The sequence below is a fragment of the Sorex fumeus genome, unplaced genomic scaffold (genome assembly GCF_029834395.1).
Source record: "Sorex fumeus unplaced genomic scaffold, SorFum_2.1 ptg000098l, whole genome shotgun sequence".
Lineage (NCBI taxonomy): Eukaryota > Metazoa > Chordata > Mammalia > Eulipotyphla > Soricidae > Sorex > Sorex fumeus.
This window is the reverse complement of record NW_026606155.1, coordinates 26,775,877-26,786,061: the sequence shown is the minus strand read 5'-3', so window position 1 is coordinate 26,786,061 and position 10,185 is coordinate 26,775,877. Positions and strand designations below refer to the sequence as shown.

Sequence of the window (10,185 nt, the reverse complement as noted above, 5' to 3'; positions counted from 1 at the left end):
TTCCCCTTTTCTCCTAACCTCCTAGCGTGCACAGGTAGACAAGATGGAGCGACATGCTGGGCAGGTAAAAGAGCAGCGCCCGTTCCTTCGCAGGAAACCACCTCACTGCGGTAAGCGCGGCCTCCTGAAGCCCCGCCCACTTCCGGAGCCCGGGCGCAGTCATAGGTGTTGAGCTGTCAAGAAACCAACCACCAAACCCGCCCCACGCCCCCAAGCAGCTACAAAGTACAACCAGCTCCACCAACGTTTTTGAAAAAAAAACGGGGTTTATTGATTTTTAAACTGCAAATAGTCGTTACAAAAAGGTTTTCTTTTAAATAAATTCACACAAAGAAAAGAGAAAATAGAAAGCGACGGTAGTGACCAGCAAGAGGAATAATAATTACATTCATCTTAATGTGTGTGCCAGTTCTGTTTGCATCAACATTGGAAAACTCCAAAACCTGGAATCCAGAACCTCAAATCTACGATCGGAATGTCTTGAGATGGGCACGTGGGAAAAAAAAAAAAAATCAAAGGGCTTTATTTTTTTTTTTCCCTTTTAGAAGCTATACATAAAGTTGTTTTCCTTCTGTACTGTCACAGAACTTTTACATACATTCTCAGTCCTAGATGTGAAAGGCCTAAAGAGAAAGAAACTCAATTTGCAGTCCAACACAAAGGGGGGAAAATTTCTAAAATAAATAATCCAACAGTTTTTTGCATTTTTTTAAATTAATTTTTCATTTTTTTAAAATAAAATAACCAAAAAAAGTGTAAAGTTACAAAAATGTCGTTGAAGAATAATATATTAAAACTGTGGAAAAAAAGGAAAGACACGTCACAAAATTTTAAGATTAATATGAAGATCATAATTTAACATAAAAGAATATATTCTATGGATTTGTCATCCCGATAAATATGAACAAAATTAACAAAAAAAGCATAGTTTGGCAATAAATACGTTTTGATAAGTTAAATAAGCTTTTTTATATTGATGTGCAGTGACAAGCAAAATTTTTGCTCTCCAATTTCTGAAAGTTATATGAAGTTTAAAACCCAGGGAAAAAAGCATGGCGTGAGTGCTCTAAGGATAGTCCTACGGTATTCTAGAGCAAAAACCATTAAAGCTACTTCTACGGGAAATCCTTTTACACAGATATTGTATGTGGAATGAATACCATTAACTGCTCACCCCTTACATGGTTTGTTTTTTTTTTAAGCTTTTCTCTCATTTTTTTTTTGTTATTTTTAAGATGTCACATATGAACTGGGGAACTTTAGCACCAAAATCAAGTCTCTCATAGTCCGTCTAGCTTCCCCTTCCTCCCCACTTAGAAAAAAAAAAAAGAAAAAAAATTAAATCGCAAAGTCCCACTTATGTCACAATCTTCATCCGCTTTTTTCAGCCTTCCTTCCGGTAGACCTATGTGAACCCAGGCAAGATTAGTCAAAGAGGTTCAGGCCGGGAAGAAAACGTTTTTGTTTTTTTTTTTTCTCTCAATATCAAGATAGGTTTCCCCAAAAACCCAAGTCTGGCAACAACTCTCCCAAGGGGGACGTGGGGGGGTTCCTGGGTAGAGAGGGGAGGAAGAAGTGTGTAAGGGAAGGTGCAGTTGTGTCGCCAGCGCCAGCTGAGGGAGCTGCTGGTTCTGGGTCCCCCCCACCCCCCCCCCACGGGCAGAGGCTCCGGGGAGACCCACGGGTGCCCTCTGGCGCTGAAGAGGTAATGTAGTCACAGTGACAAAGTTAGATTACAAGGCACTAAAGTTGCTTCTGTAAACTGTTACTGCTTTTTCTTTTGTGATTTGGCACTTAAGGCTTAAGCCAAGGGAAAAAGGCATCTACTGACAAATATGGGCCTTGTCCGTTATGTGATAAGTGGGCTATAAAGTGGAGGGGAGGGGGGTTTCAAGCCAGAGGAAGCTACTGACAAATTGACTTGTCCTTATGTTAGGGGAGTTAAAAGGAGGGTGGAGGGGAGGGAAAGGGCATTCCAAGGTTCCGAGGGAAAGGGGTTGAGCTTAACCTTGTTAATGTCGGGGTCCTTGGGAATCAGAGGGGAAGGAAGGTGAAGGGATGGGGTGTGGGGGGGGCGGGTGGAACAGGCAGGGGTGGGGGTCCCTCCCTACCCTGTTTAGTCATCTGAGATGGAAAGTCTGCTGAAAATGGGCAGGCGTCTTGAGTTGTCCAAGGTGGGGGAGTCTGAGCCGCTGTGGCTACTGCTCGAGCTGCTCAGGTAGCCCTCCTGGTCCGAGAGCGAATCCTGAGGGCTGGGGGGAGAGTCAAACATGTGAGGGGACTCGGACATGGGTCGGAAGAGAAAGGTAGTCGGGGAGCCACCCCCAGGCAGCCCCATGCTAGGGGCAAAGAGACTCGCCAGCTCCTGGCTGGAGAAGGCGAAAGGGTTATTGGTGCCATCGGGCAGGGTGGGTGAGCCCAAGAGGTCATCGGCGCTCAGGATGGGGGGTGGGGTGATGGAGGTGGGGCTGTCCAGCAGCCCCGTGGCGGCAGCGGTGGCGGCGGCACTGGGGAACCCCGCAAAGCTAAAGCTATGCTGGAGGCGGGGGCGGTCGGCAGAGAGGTCCCGGGCCCCGGCCAGGGCGCGGCGCTCCTCGGCGTTGTGGATGAAGTGGCAGCGGGGCCCGTACGGGCAAAAGCCGATGGTGTGGAAGGTGCGGCACAGCTCCGTCTTGTACTTGGGGTGGCGGGTCAGGCTCCGGAGCTCATGGATGCCGTGCGCAAACTGGCACTTGTCCCCGTACTTACAGGCACCGTTCTCCTCGAAGGGGCGGCAGAGCTCCGTCTTATAGCGGCTGGAGTTGACCTGGCCGCTCCCGGGCTGCTTCTGGGTGGGCAGCAGCCGCTCGCCCCCTTCGGAGAAGGAGCGATCTCGGAAGCGGCTGTCCCGGGAGCTCAGGGTCGGGGCCGGCTCGCCCTTGAGGCTGCTGAGGAGCTGGTTCTGGTGGAACTTGGAGCTGGGCAGGGTGACCGAGTGCCTCCGGGGGAAGCCCCCACCGGTCGGGGTGCCCACCGCCTTCCTGTCCAGCAGGCAGCCCCCAGCACTGGGGGTACTGTAGTTGAGCATCTTGTTACCCTGGAGGGAAGAGAGGAGGACTCATTAGTGACAAAGGCCACCCAAAATAGGTACCCCCAAGTCCAGTCTCCCCCTGCCTCCCCCTTCAGAGAAACCTCAAAGGCACCGGGGCCCAGGCAAGCCCCCATCCCCCTCTCCCTCACACCACCACCTGGGTTTACTTGGCCCCATGCATGAGAAACCACAAAATGAAACACTGTTTAATGCATGCACCCTGCTCCATGCCAACCCCTGGAATGCACCCTCATATCCTGTCCCCAAAGCTACTGCTTTCATCCACAAAATCCAACTATTTACCTCCTCCCAAGAATTCCTCAGCTCAAAATCTCATATAATCTATATAGTTCTAGACTCTGCCAGCACCTAACCAAAACAGGTAAACCTCAGGCATCTAAGAGCTACATATAATCCACATCCCTTTTCAGTCAAGACCCTGCTTAATTCCGGCAGGGTGCGCCCACCCACTACCACCTGGTCTAGGGCACTGGAGTTGCTCTTTAAGAAAGGATCCCTCCCATTGCAACAGGTTTACCAGAGGCTTTTGCATTATTTTACTGGGGGTGGGGGGCGCGCGGGAGAGCAGAAGAAATCCCACAAATGCGGTTGGGAGAGAAGGATGTGATTCCTGAAAAGAAAATCCACTGCCCCATGTCCACCATGATCTCGCCCACTGTTCCCTTGCTGTCCACCACCCCCCCACCCCAATGCAAAAGATGCCTTTGCAATTAAGTCTCTTGGAGGCCAGAGCAGGCTTGGATAGGAGCAATGATGTTTAAAGATTAACACAAAGCTGCAGGTGGGAAGAAAAGAGAAAGCTCTACCCCCACCCCCATCTCCCAGTCAACAGTGGATTTGGGGGGAGGGGAGCCCACGCCAGGCAGGTTTGTCTTCCAAGGAGATCCTAGACACCTCCCAAATTGTATCCAAGATTTGGAAAGGGTGTGAGCCATGGGGGGCCTGGGAGCTGGCGGCCAGCCCATGTGGGTGTCATTGTGCAAATTCTAAAGTTGGTCCCCTAGGATCAGTTGCAGGGATGGGGAATCTGAAACAGCAACCACCCCATGGAGCGGAGAGGATTACAGGAACCCAGTGGAGAGCTGGTTCCCAACAATGAGGTGCATTTAAAAAGTCCTGCGGGTGGGGGGGGGAGAAAGAGAAAAAAAACAGATCAAAGCGCGAAAGAGAAGGAAAAAGTGCCCCCCCATCCAGCGTGCTGGAGAACTCAGGGTGTCCCCCACCAGCCCGCCACTTTTGTAGAAGAGGTGAAGGGAGGGAATCCGATGCTGAAATTCAGACGTTTGTGATGTTGCTCTTCAGTTTGAAGGTGTCCCTGCACCCCAAGCCTGCAGCCCTGGGGCCCTGGCAGCCGAGCAGACTGGAGAAGCAAGCTGGGAAGAGAGCAACATGACCCAACGTGTTTAAAGGAAAGGAAGGCAAAAACACTTCAGCAATTAAAGTAGCCCAGCAGCTTCCCTGTTTAAAACCGGGGAGAGAAAGGCGAAAAACATTGGACAACCACAGTCTTTGGCTATGTACACTTTAAGCCGCACCCCCAAACATTCCGGATTTAAAACTCGCATTTTTTCACACTGGCTGGCGGAAAACATGGCTCTAAGGAGGCCCCTAGTTCAACGCTTCCTCCGAGGGCAACGGCGGATCTCAAGCCAGCGTGGTTTGGGTGGTGGAGTTTCCCCCACCCCCACCTCCCACCCCGCACCCAAATATCGATGTACCAAGGTCCAAGGAGAAAACGGCAAGCAGGCAGCCGTCACCCCAAAGTTTGCAGCGGCCGCGGGACATCACAGGACGACCCCCTGCCGGGATGAGGCCGAAAGAAACCCCACTGCAAACTCCAAAGTTTGGTTACATGCTTTTGAATCAAAACTCACGGTCCTTTCCCCCGGCTCCCATTCCCTCCAAAACGGCGGGGCCAATTTCCCAGCAAGTATCGTCCCGAGACCCAATTCCGCCCCCCCCCCAACACGCACATACACACGGGATTTCCCCCTCCCAAGCCCGCACGGGCCGGCACACACACACACATACACACACGCGCGCGGGATTTCCCCCCTCCCAAGCCCCCACGGGCCGGCGAGGTGGCGGGAGAGACTCGAACCCCTCCTCGGCCCCGGCGGCGGCGGCGGCAGCGGCAGCGGCGGCCTGAGCCAGGGCGCACACCGGGAAACGCAAGCAGAGCCGCGGAACCCGGCTTGCAGCACGACGTGGGCCCAAGCCCCACGGGGAAAACGCCCCACGCCCCCCCTCCGGGCACCCCCTTCCCCTCTGCAAAAATCCCGAGCTCCAGATTCCCATGGAGCCCGCAATCAGCAACTGTTGAAACTCCCAAGAAGGGTGCGAGGTGAGGTTTCCAAATTCCTTCAAACCAGGGCAGAGGAAAAAAAAAAAAAAACAGGACGGGGTGAGAAGGGGAGTTAAGAGAACCAGGTCTCTCCATGGGCCCGCCGTCCCCCTCCACCTACCACCCACCCCCGTTTCTGCAGGCACAAGTTTGGGGACCGGGTCCTTTGAAAAAGCAAAAGCCAAAAAGAAAAAAAAAATAAGACTTTTCCCCAAGCTCCGCCCCACTTTACCTTGCATAAAACTTCGCTCAAGTCGAAGATGGTGGCGGACACGAGGGTGGTGGTCATCCTGGGCGCTCGCACGGGGGCAGGGACGAGGGTCCGGCGGGTCGTGAAGGTCCCGGTGCGGGGAAGGCGCAGCCTCCGGCTCTCCGGTCTGGGAGTCCCACACGCCTGCTCCCGGCGCCCCTCGGCCTTTCTGACTCTCCCGGGCTGCGGCGCGCGAAGCCCAATTTATAAAGTTTCCGAGTCGGTGGGCCGGTGGGAGGGAGGAGCTTTAAACTTATTTAAATGAGGAAGAGGAGGAAAAAAAACCTTGATTGACAGTGAAGTTGAATCAGCCATGCGGTCAAACTCCGGAGAGGGAAAAAAAAACCTTTCAAAAGGAAGAAGGGGGAGGGGAGACGAGGAAAGAAGGCGAAGGAAAAAAAAAAAAAACCCACGCCGAGCCGAGCACAACTTTTTTTTTTTTTTTTTCTTAAAGAGGAAAAGTTTCGAGTCCGCTCGCTCCGCAGCCGGGCTCCCCGGGCGCCCCTTGGCGCGGCGCTGGGGTCGGTGGGGTGCGGGGGTGGGGGGAAGGGTGGTGCGCCCCCCCCCTTTGTCAGCCTCGCCGCGCGGCTGTGACATCATTCATTCCACACTCTTCGGGGTGCTTGTTGTTGTGTTGTTGTTTTTGTGTCGGGCAGGAAGGCGGGCTCGACTTTCTCTTTTTTTTTTTTTTTTCTTTTGCAAGCGGGAGCTGAAACTCGTCCGGCGGCGGTTTCCATCTTGAGCTGCTTCTCTCCCCCCCCCCCCGCCCCGAAAAGTACGCCAAGGGCCAGTACAACTCTGCTCTCGTCCGCACCCGGCTCATCTCCCACTCCACCCGGCACCCCCGTACCCCCAAAACCCGGCAGGGTGAGGAAATTGGAAATTGAGGACGCACCAAAAAAGCGTTCAGGTCTAAAAGGGGTTTTTCCTGGTTTATTTTTGTTTTAATCCCCGGCGGGGGTGAGGCAGGCGGCGTGGTGGGGGGGGGGGTGGGGGAGAGCCGGGAACTAACTAGCAAGACGTTTCCCCCCCCCCCCATCCTTCCCGTTTCCCGGGAGGAGCCAGTCCAGCGCAGGGCAGCGCAGCACGACTTAGCACCCCGCACGCGTCTACACTGGCGCTCGCCTCGCGACCCGCACTCCAGTGCGCGGGGTGGCAGTGGGGGAGGCGGGGGGGGGGGGGACCGGCGACACAAACGCCGCCGCCCAGGAGGACTGACTGTGTAGGTTTCAACGAGCCCGAGGGCCACGGCTTTCGGGCAGCTCATTTTTTTTTTTTCAACGTTGCAAAGAGAACCCTTAGCCTGCGCTCCCCTGCCTGCCCACCCAGCCACCCACCCACCCAGCCAGCAACGCACCGCACCGCACCGCACCGCACAACTTTCCACGCGCGCTCTGAACTCTGGGGCGCACGGCAACCCCACCCCCGCTCCACCCCCGTAGACACCGAACAATGAAAAAGAGGGGAAAAAAAAGGGTAACTTTGGTTAAGAATGAAGGTAAAGAGCTGGGGAGAGGCGTCACTTTTAACTTATTGTTGCTTCTCCCCCCCGCCCCCACGAGAACGGAACATATGGCTTGTCACGCTGCGCTGTTTTGGCGGGACAAGAGGACGGGAAGCCTGGGATCCTGCAAACCGAGAGCCTCCCCCCCACCCCCCACACACACCCTCGGCCTCCCTCGCCCCCCCGTTTATAATTACTTTTACAAAAAAAAACTTTTTAAATATGTTGATTTAGGGTTAGGTTCTGTGGCCACCCAACCAAATAAAAAGTTGTTAACGTGTCCTCCATCCGCCCCCGGCGACTTCGCAGGGGTGCGCGGGGTGGAGACCCAGGCGGAAATCGCAGGGCTGGCTGCGTCTCTTTCCTTTTTACCCCCCCACCCCCACCCCCTGCGTGCCGGGAGGCCTCCTGGACCCTCGCACGTTTCTCCCGAGCACTCGAGGCCGCCGGGTCTGTTATGAAACCCCGTGAGCTGAGTGGCTAAGAGCGGGTTCCATAGCGATGTAATTAGGTCACCCCATTATGAGCACGTTTCTTTGGAAAGGACGGGGCGGGCCGCCACCCTGACCGCCCCTCCGCCCCTCCTCCACACCCCCCGCCCCCCCCCCCACCATGTCCCGTCCCCGTTTTGCTGCATTTCTTATTTATTCGTCAACCCTCCAAGCAAACCCAGGGAAGCCTTCCAAATCACCACTGTTTTAGGAAGTTTCGTCTTTGCGAAACAACTTTTGCTGCAGCCACGAAACTACGTGATCTCTGGGATCTGCTTTAATCTGTCCCCTCTGACTTAAATTGATGGCCCCCCCTTTTTTTTTAATCCGGTGGCTGGCCCTTGCTTTTGCTTCTTCCACTGTCCAGCCGCTTGTCCCGTCCCCCCCGCCGCTCCCCTTTTTTCCCCAGCTTTTCTGGAAATCTGGCAAGCGCCAGAAAGGGAAATAACTTCCATCCACCTTAATTTAAATCATTCAAATATAAGTTTCTTTCTTAAAGGGATGTTTGCTCGCTCGTTCCCCTAAGTTGCAAGAAGGGGGGGGGGGGGAGGTGGTTGGTTTCGTGCAGTTTCTTGGTGATGCAGTAATGAGTTCCAGATTTCAGGACGGGGTAGGATGCGCGTTAAAACCACAAGGGTAGTCTGAGTCCTGATGTGAAGCTATTTCAGTTTGGTTTTCTTTGTTTTTTATCCACACCCCCCCCCCAAAAAAAAAGTCCATTGGTCTTTAATCTCGTAGGATTCACCAAAAAAAAAAAAATCCGCGGGGGACTGTGGGGTGGGGATAGTGGGGTGTGGAGGGGTTCCGGGACCCCGAGCAGGCCCCGCAGACTTCCCAGCCCCAGGCCGGGGCAGCCCCCGCAAGCTGGCCACGCTCCGGGCGGCACCGGCCAGAAGCAGCACTATTATCACGCGGCCTCATGCTCCGGGCTAGCTTTAAAAAAAAAAAAAAAAAAAAGAACTTTTTTTATTTTGTTGGGTTTTTTTTTTTCCCCTCCAAAGTGGACGCTGATTCCTCGAATTTCCTCCGCTTTTCCAAGCCCCGGAGGGCTCTGCCCTCCCCCGCTGCCGGGGGCGCGGGCCCTCCTTGGCCGGGCGGCGGCCGGCCCGGCCCGCTCGCTGCAGACTTGTTTACCGGCCCCGCCGCCCGGCCGGGTTGCTTCCAGCTTCCCGAGTCCGTCTCTATAATTAAACTCCTTTTTTTTTTTTAATTGTCGGGTTGAAACGTCATTTCGGGGACTTTCCAAGGGTGAGGGGGGGGGAGGTAGGGGGGGAGCCCAGGGGGGAGAAGGAGGGAGCTAGCGAGGCTCCTTAACCCTTCGCTGACCCGGTGTCCACGGCGCGGCTGGCTGGCTGGCTGGCCGCCCGGGAGCCGAGGGAACCGGGGCGCCGGAATCCACGCGCCCGCGCCCCCACCGGCCGGGCAGGTGTCCACGGGGGCCCGCGGCCGCGACCCGGGCTGGACGCGCTCGCCGTGCGGGGCCGCCCCTCCACCTGCGCTGCCCCTTCCCTCCGCCCGGGCCGCACTTCCGGCCACTCCCGCCCGGCCCGGCCCGGCAGCGCAGGGCCCGGCCAGCCCGGTACTGGGACGTGGGGCGGGATGGAGTCGGTGGGGGGACGGCCAGGAGGGTAGGCCTTTGCGAAAAGGGGAAAGTGAAAGTCCGCCGAACTAGGGAGGCGCGACGGATCCGTTCTCCGGCCAGTCTGGACCCCGGGCGCACCGCGGCAGGTGAGAGGGACGGCGGGGCCCGACCGCCGGCCGCCGCGGAGGACGCCCCCTCCCCACTTCCTCCCCGGCTCCCTTCCCGGAGGAGCTTGCACGCGCCCGACCTGCAGCTTTGGGGAGTTCGTGGGACGTGGCAGCTCCTCCCCGACTTCAGGTCGTTTAGAGAAAAAAAAAAAAGCCTCCACTTTTTTTTCCAGCCCCCTGCACTGGGCTCTGCCCTTCACCCAACCTTGGTACCCGGACCCGGGTCTGCCGCCAGAGCCCTGGGTGGAGAGAGGGAATGGGGGGGGGGGGAGAGAGGGGGCCCGGGACAGCCCCGGAGCCACCTGGGTTTGGGGGCTCACCTGCAGTGCTGTGGGATGCAGAATCCTCAGCTTGGAGACCAGCGGGGGTAAACCAGATGCTCGGGGCCGGTGGGATCAGGAGTCCGCATTTTTGCGGTGAGACAACAAGGTTCCAGCCTCAGGGGGCCAGGACTTAGAAATTGAATTCGTGCGGGCTCCAAAACTTGACTCAGCCCTTCTCTAGCAGCGTGACTGTTCAGTCACTGACCAAAGCCTCAGTTTCCATGCCACAAAGAGGACAATAATCCTGCTGAAAGATGGGCTACAAAGTGTCGTTGTTGGAAAGTGAGCCATATTGGGGGCCTTATCACACCACAAAATAAGAGTGCTTGCAAAAGGATTTTTCAGTACAGGCCTCCACAAGATGGACAACCAACAATCTTCAGCTTTATTGCTCTCTGGCCCCCTTCCCAGATAAGGGAGACCCTGAAGCCGG

General features: G+C 55.5%; 1 protein-coding gene across 1 annotated transcript; it reads right to left on the bottom strand.

Annotated features, from left to right (window-relative positions):
• Nucleotides 1–246: 246 nt before the first annotated feature.
• On the bottom strand, nt 247–5,872 carry ZFP36L1 (ZFP36 ring finger protein like 1). The gene is made up of 2 exons (XM_056133844.1): nt 5,668–5,872; nt 247–3,076 (listed from the first exon to the last, which is right to left on the bottom strand). The coding sequence occupies exons 1-2, from the start codon at nt 5,722–5,724 to the stop codon at nt 2,117–2,119; spliced, it is 1,017 nt and encodes a 338-aa protein (XP_055989819.1). The 5' UTR covers nt 5,725–5,872; the 3' UTR covers nt 247–2,116.
• Between the last annotated feature and the right edge of the window lie 4,313 nt (nt 5,873–10,185).

What these genes read in the sequence shown, in the direction of transcription:
- ZFP36L1 (XM_056133844.1), bottom strand. Translation starts at nt 5,724, where the DNA reads ATGACCACCACCCTCGTGTCCGCCACCATCTTCGACTTGAGCGAAGTT. An exon ending in TGAGCGAAGTTTTATGCAAG is followed by an intron (nt 3,077 to 5,667) that starts GTAAAGTGGGGC and finishes TCTTCCCTCCAG; the next exon opens with GGTAACAAGATGCTCAACTA.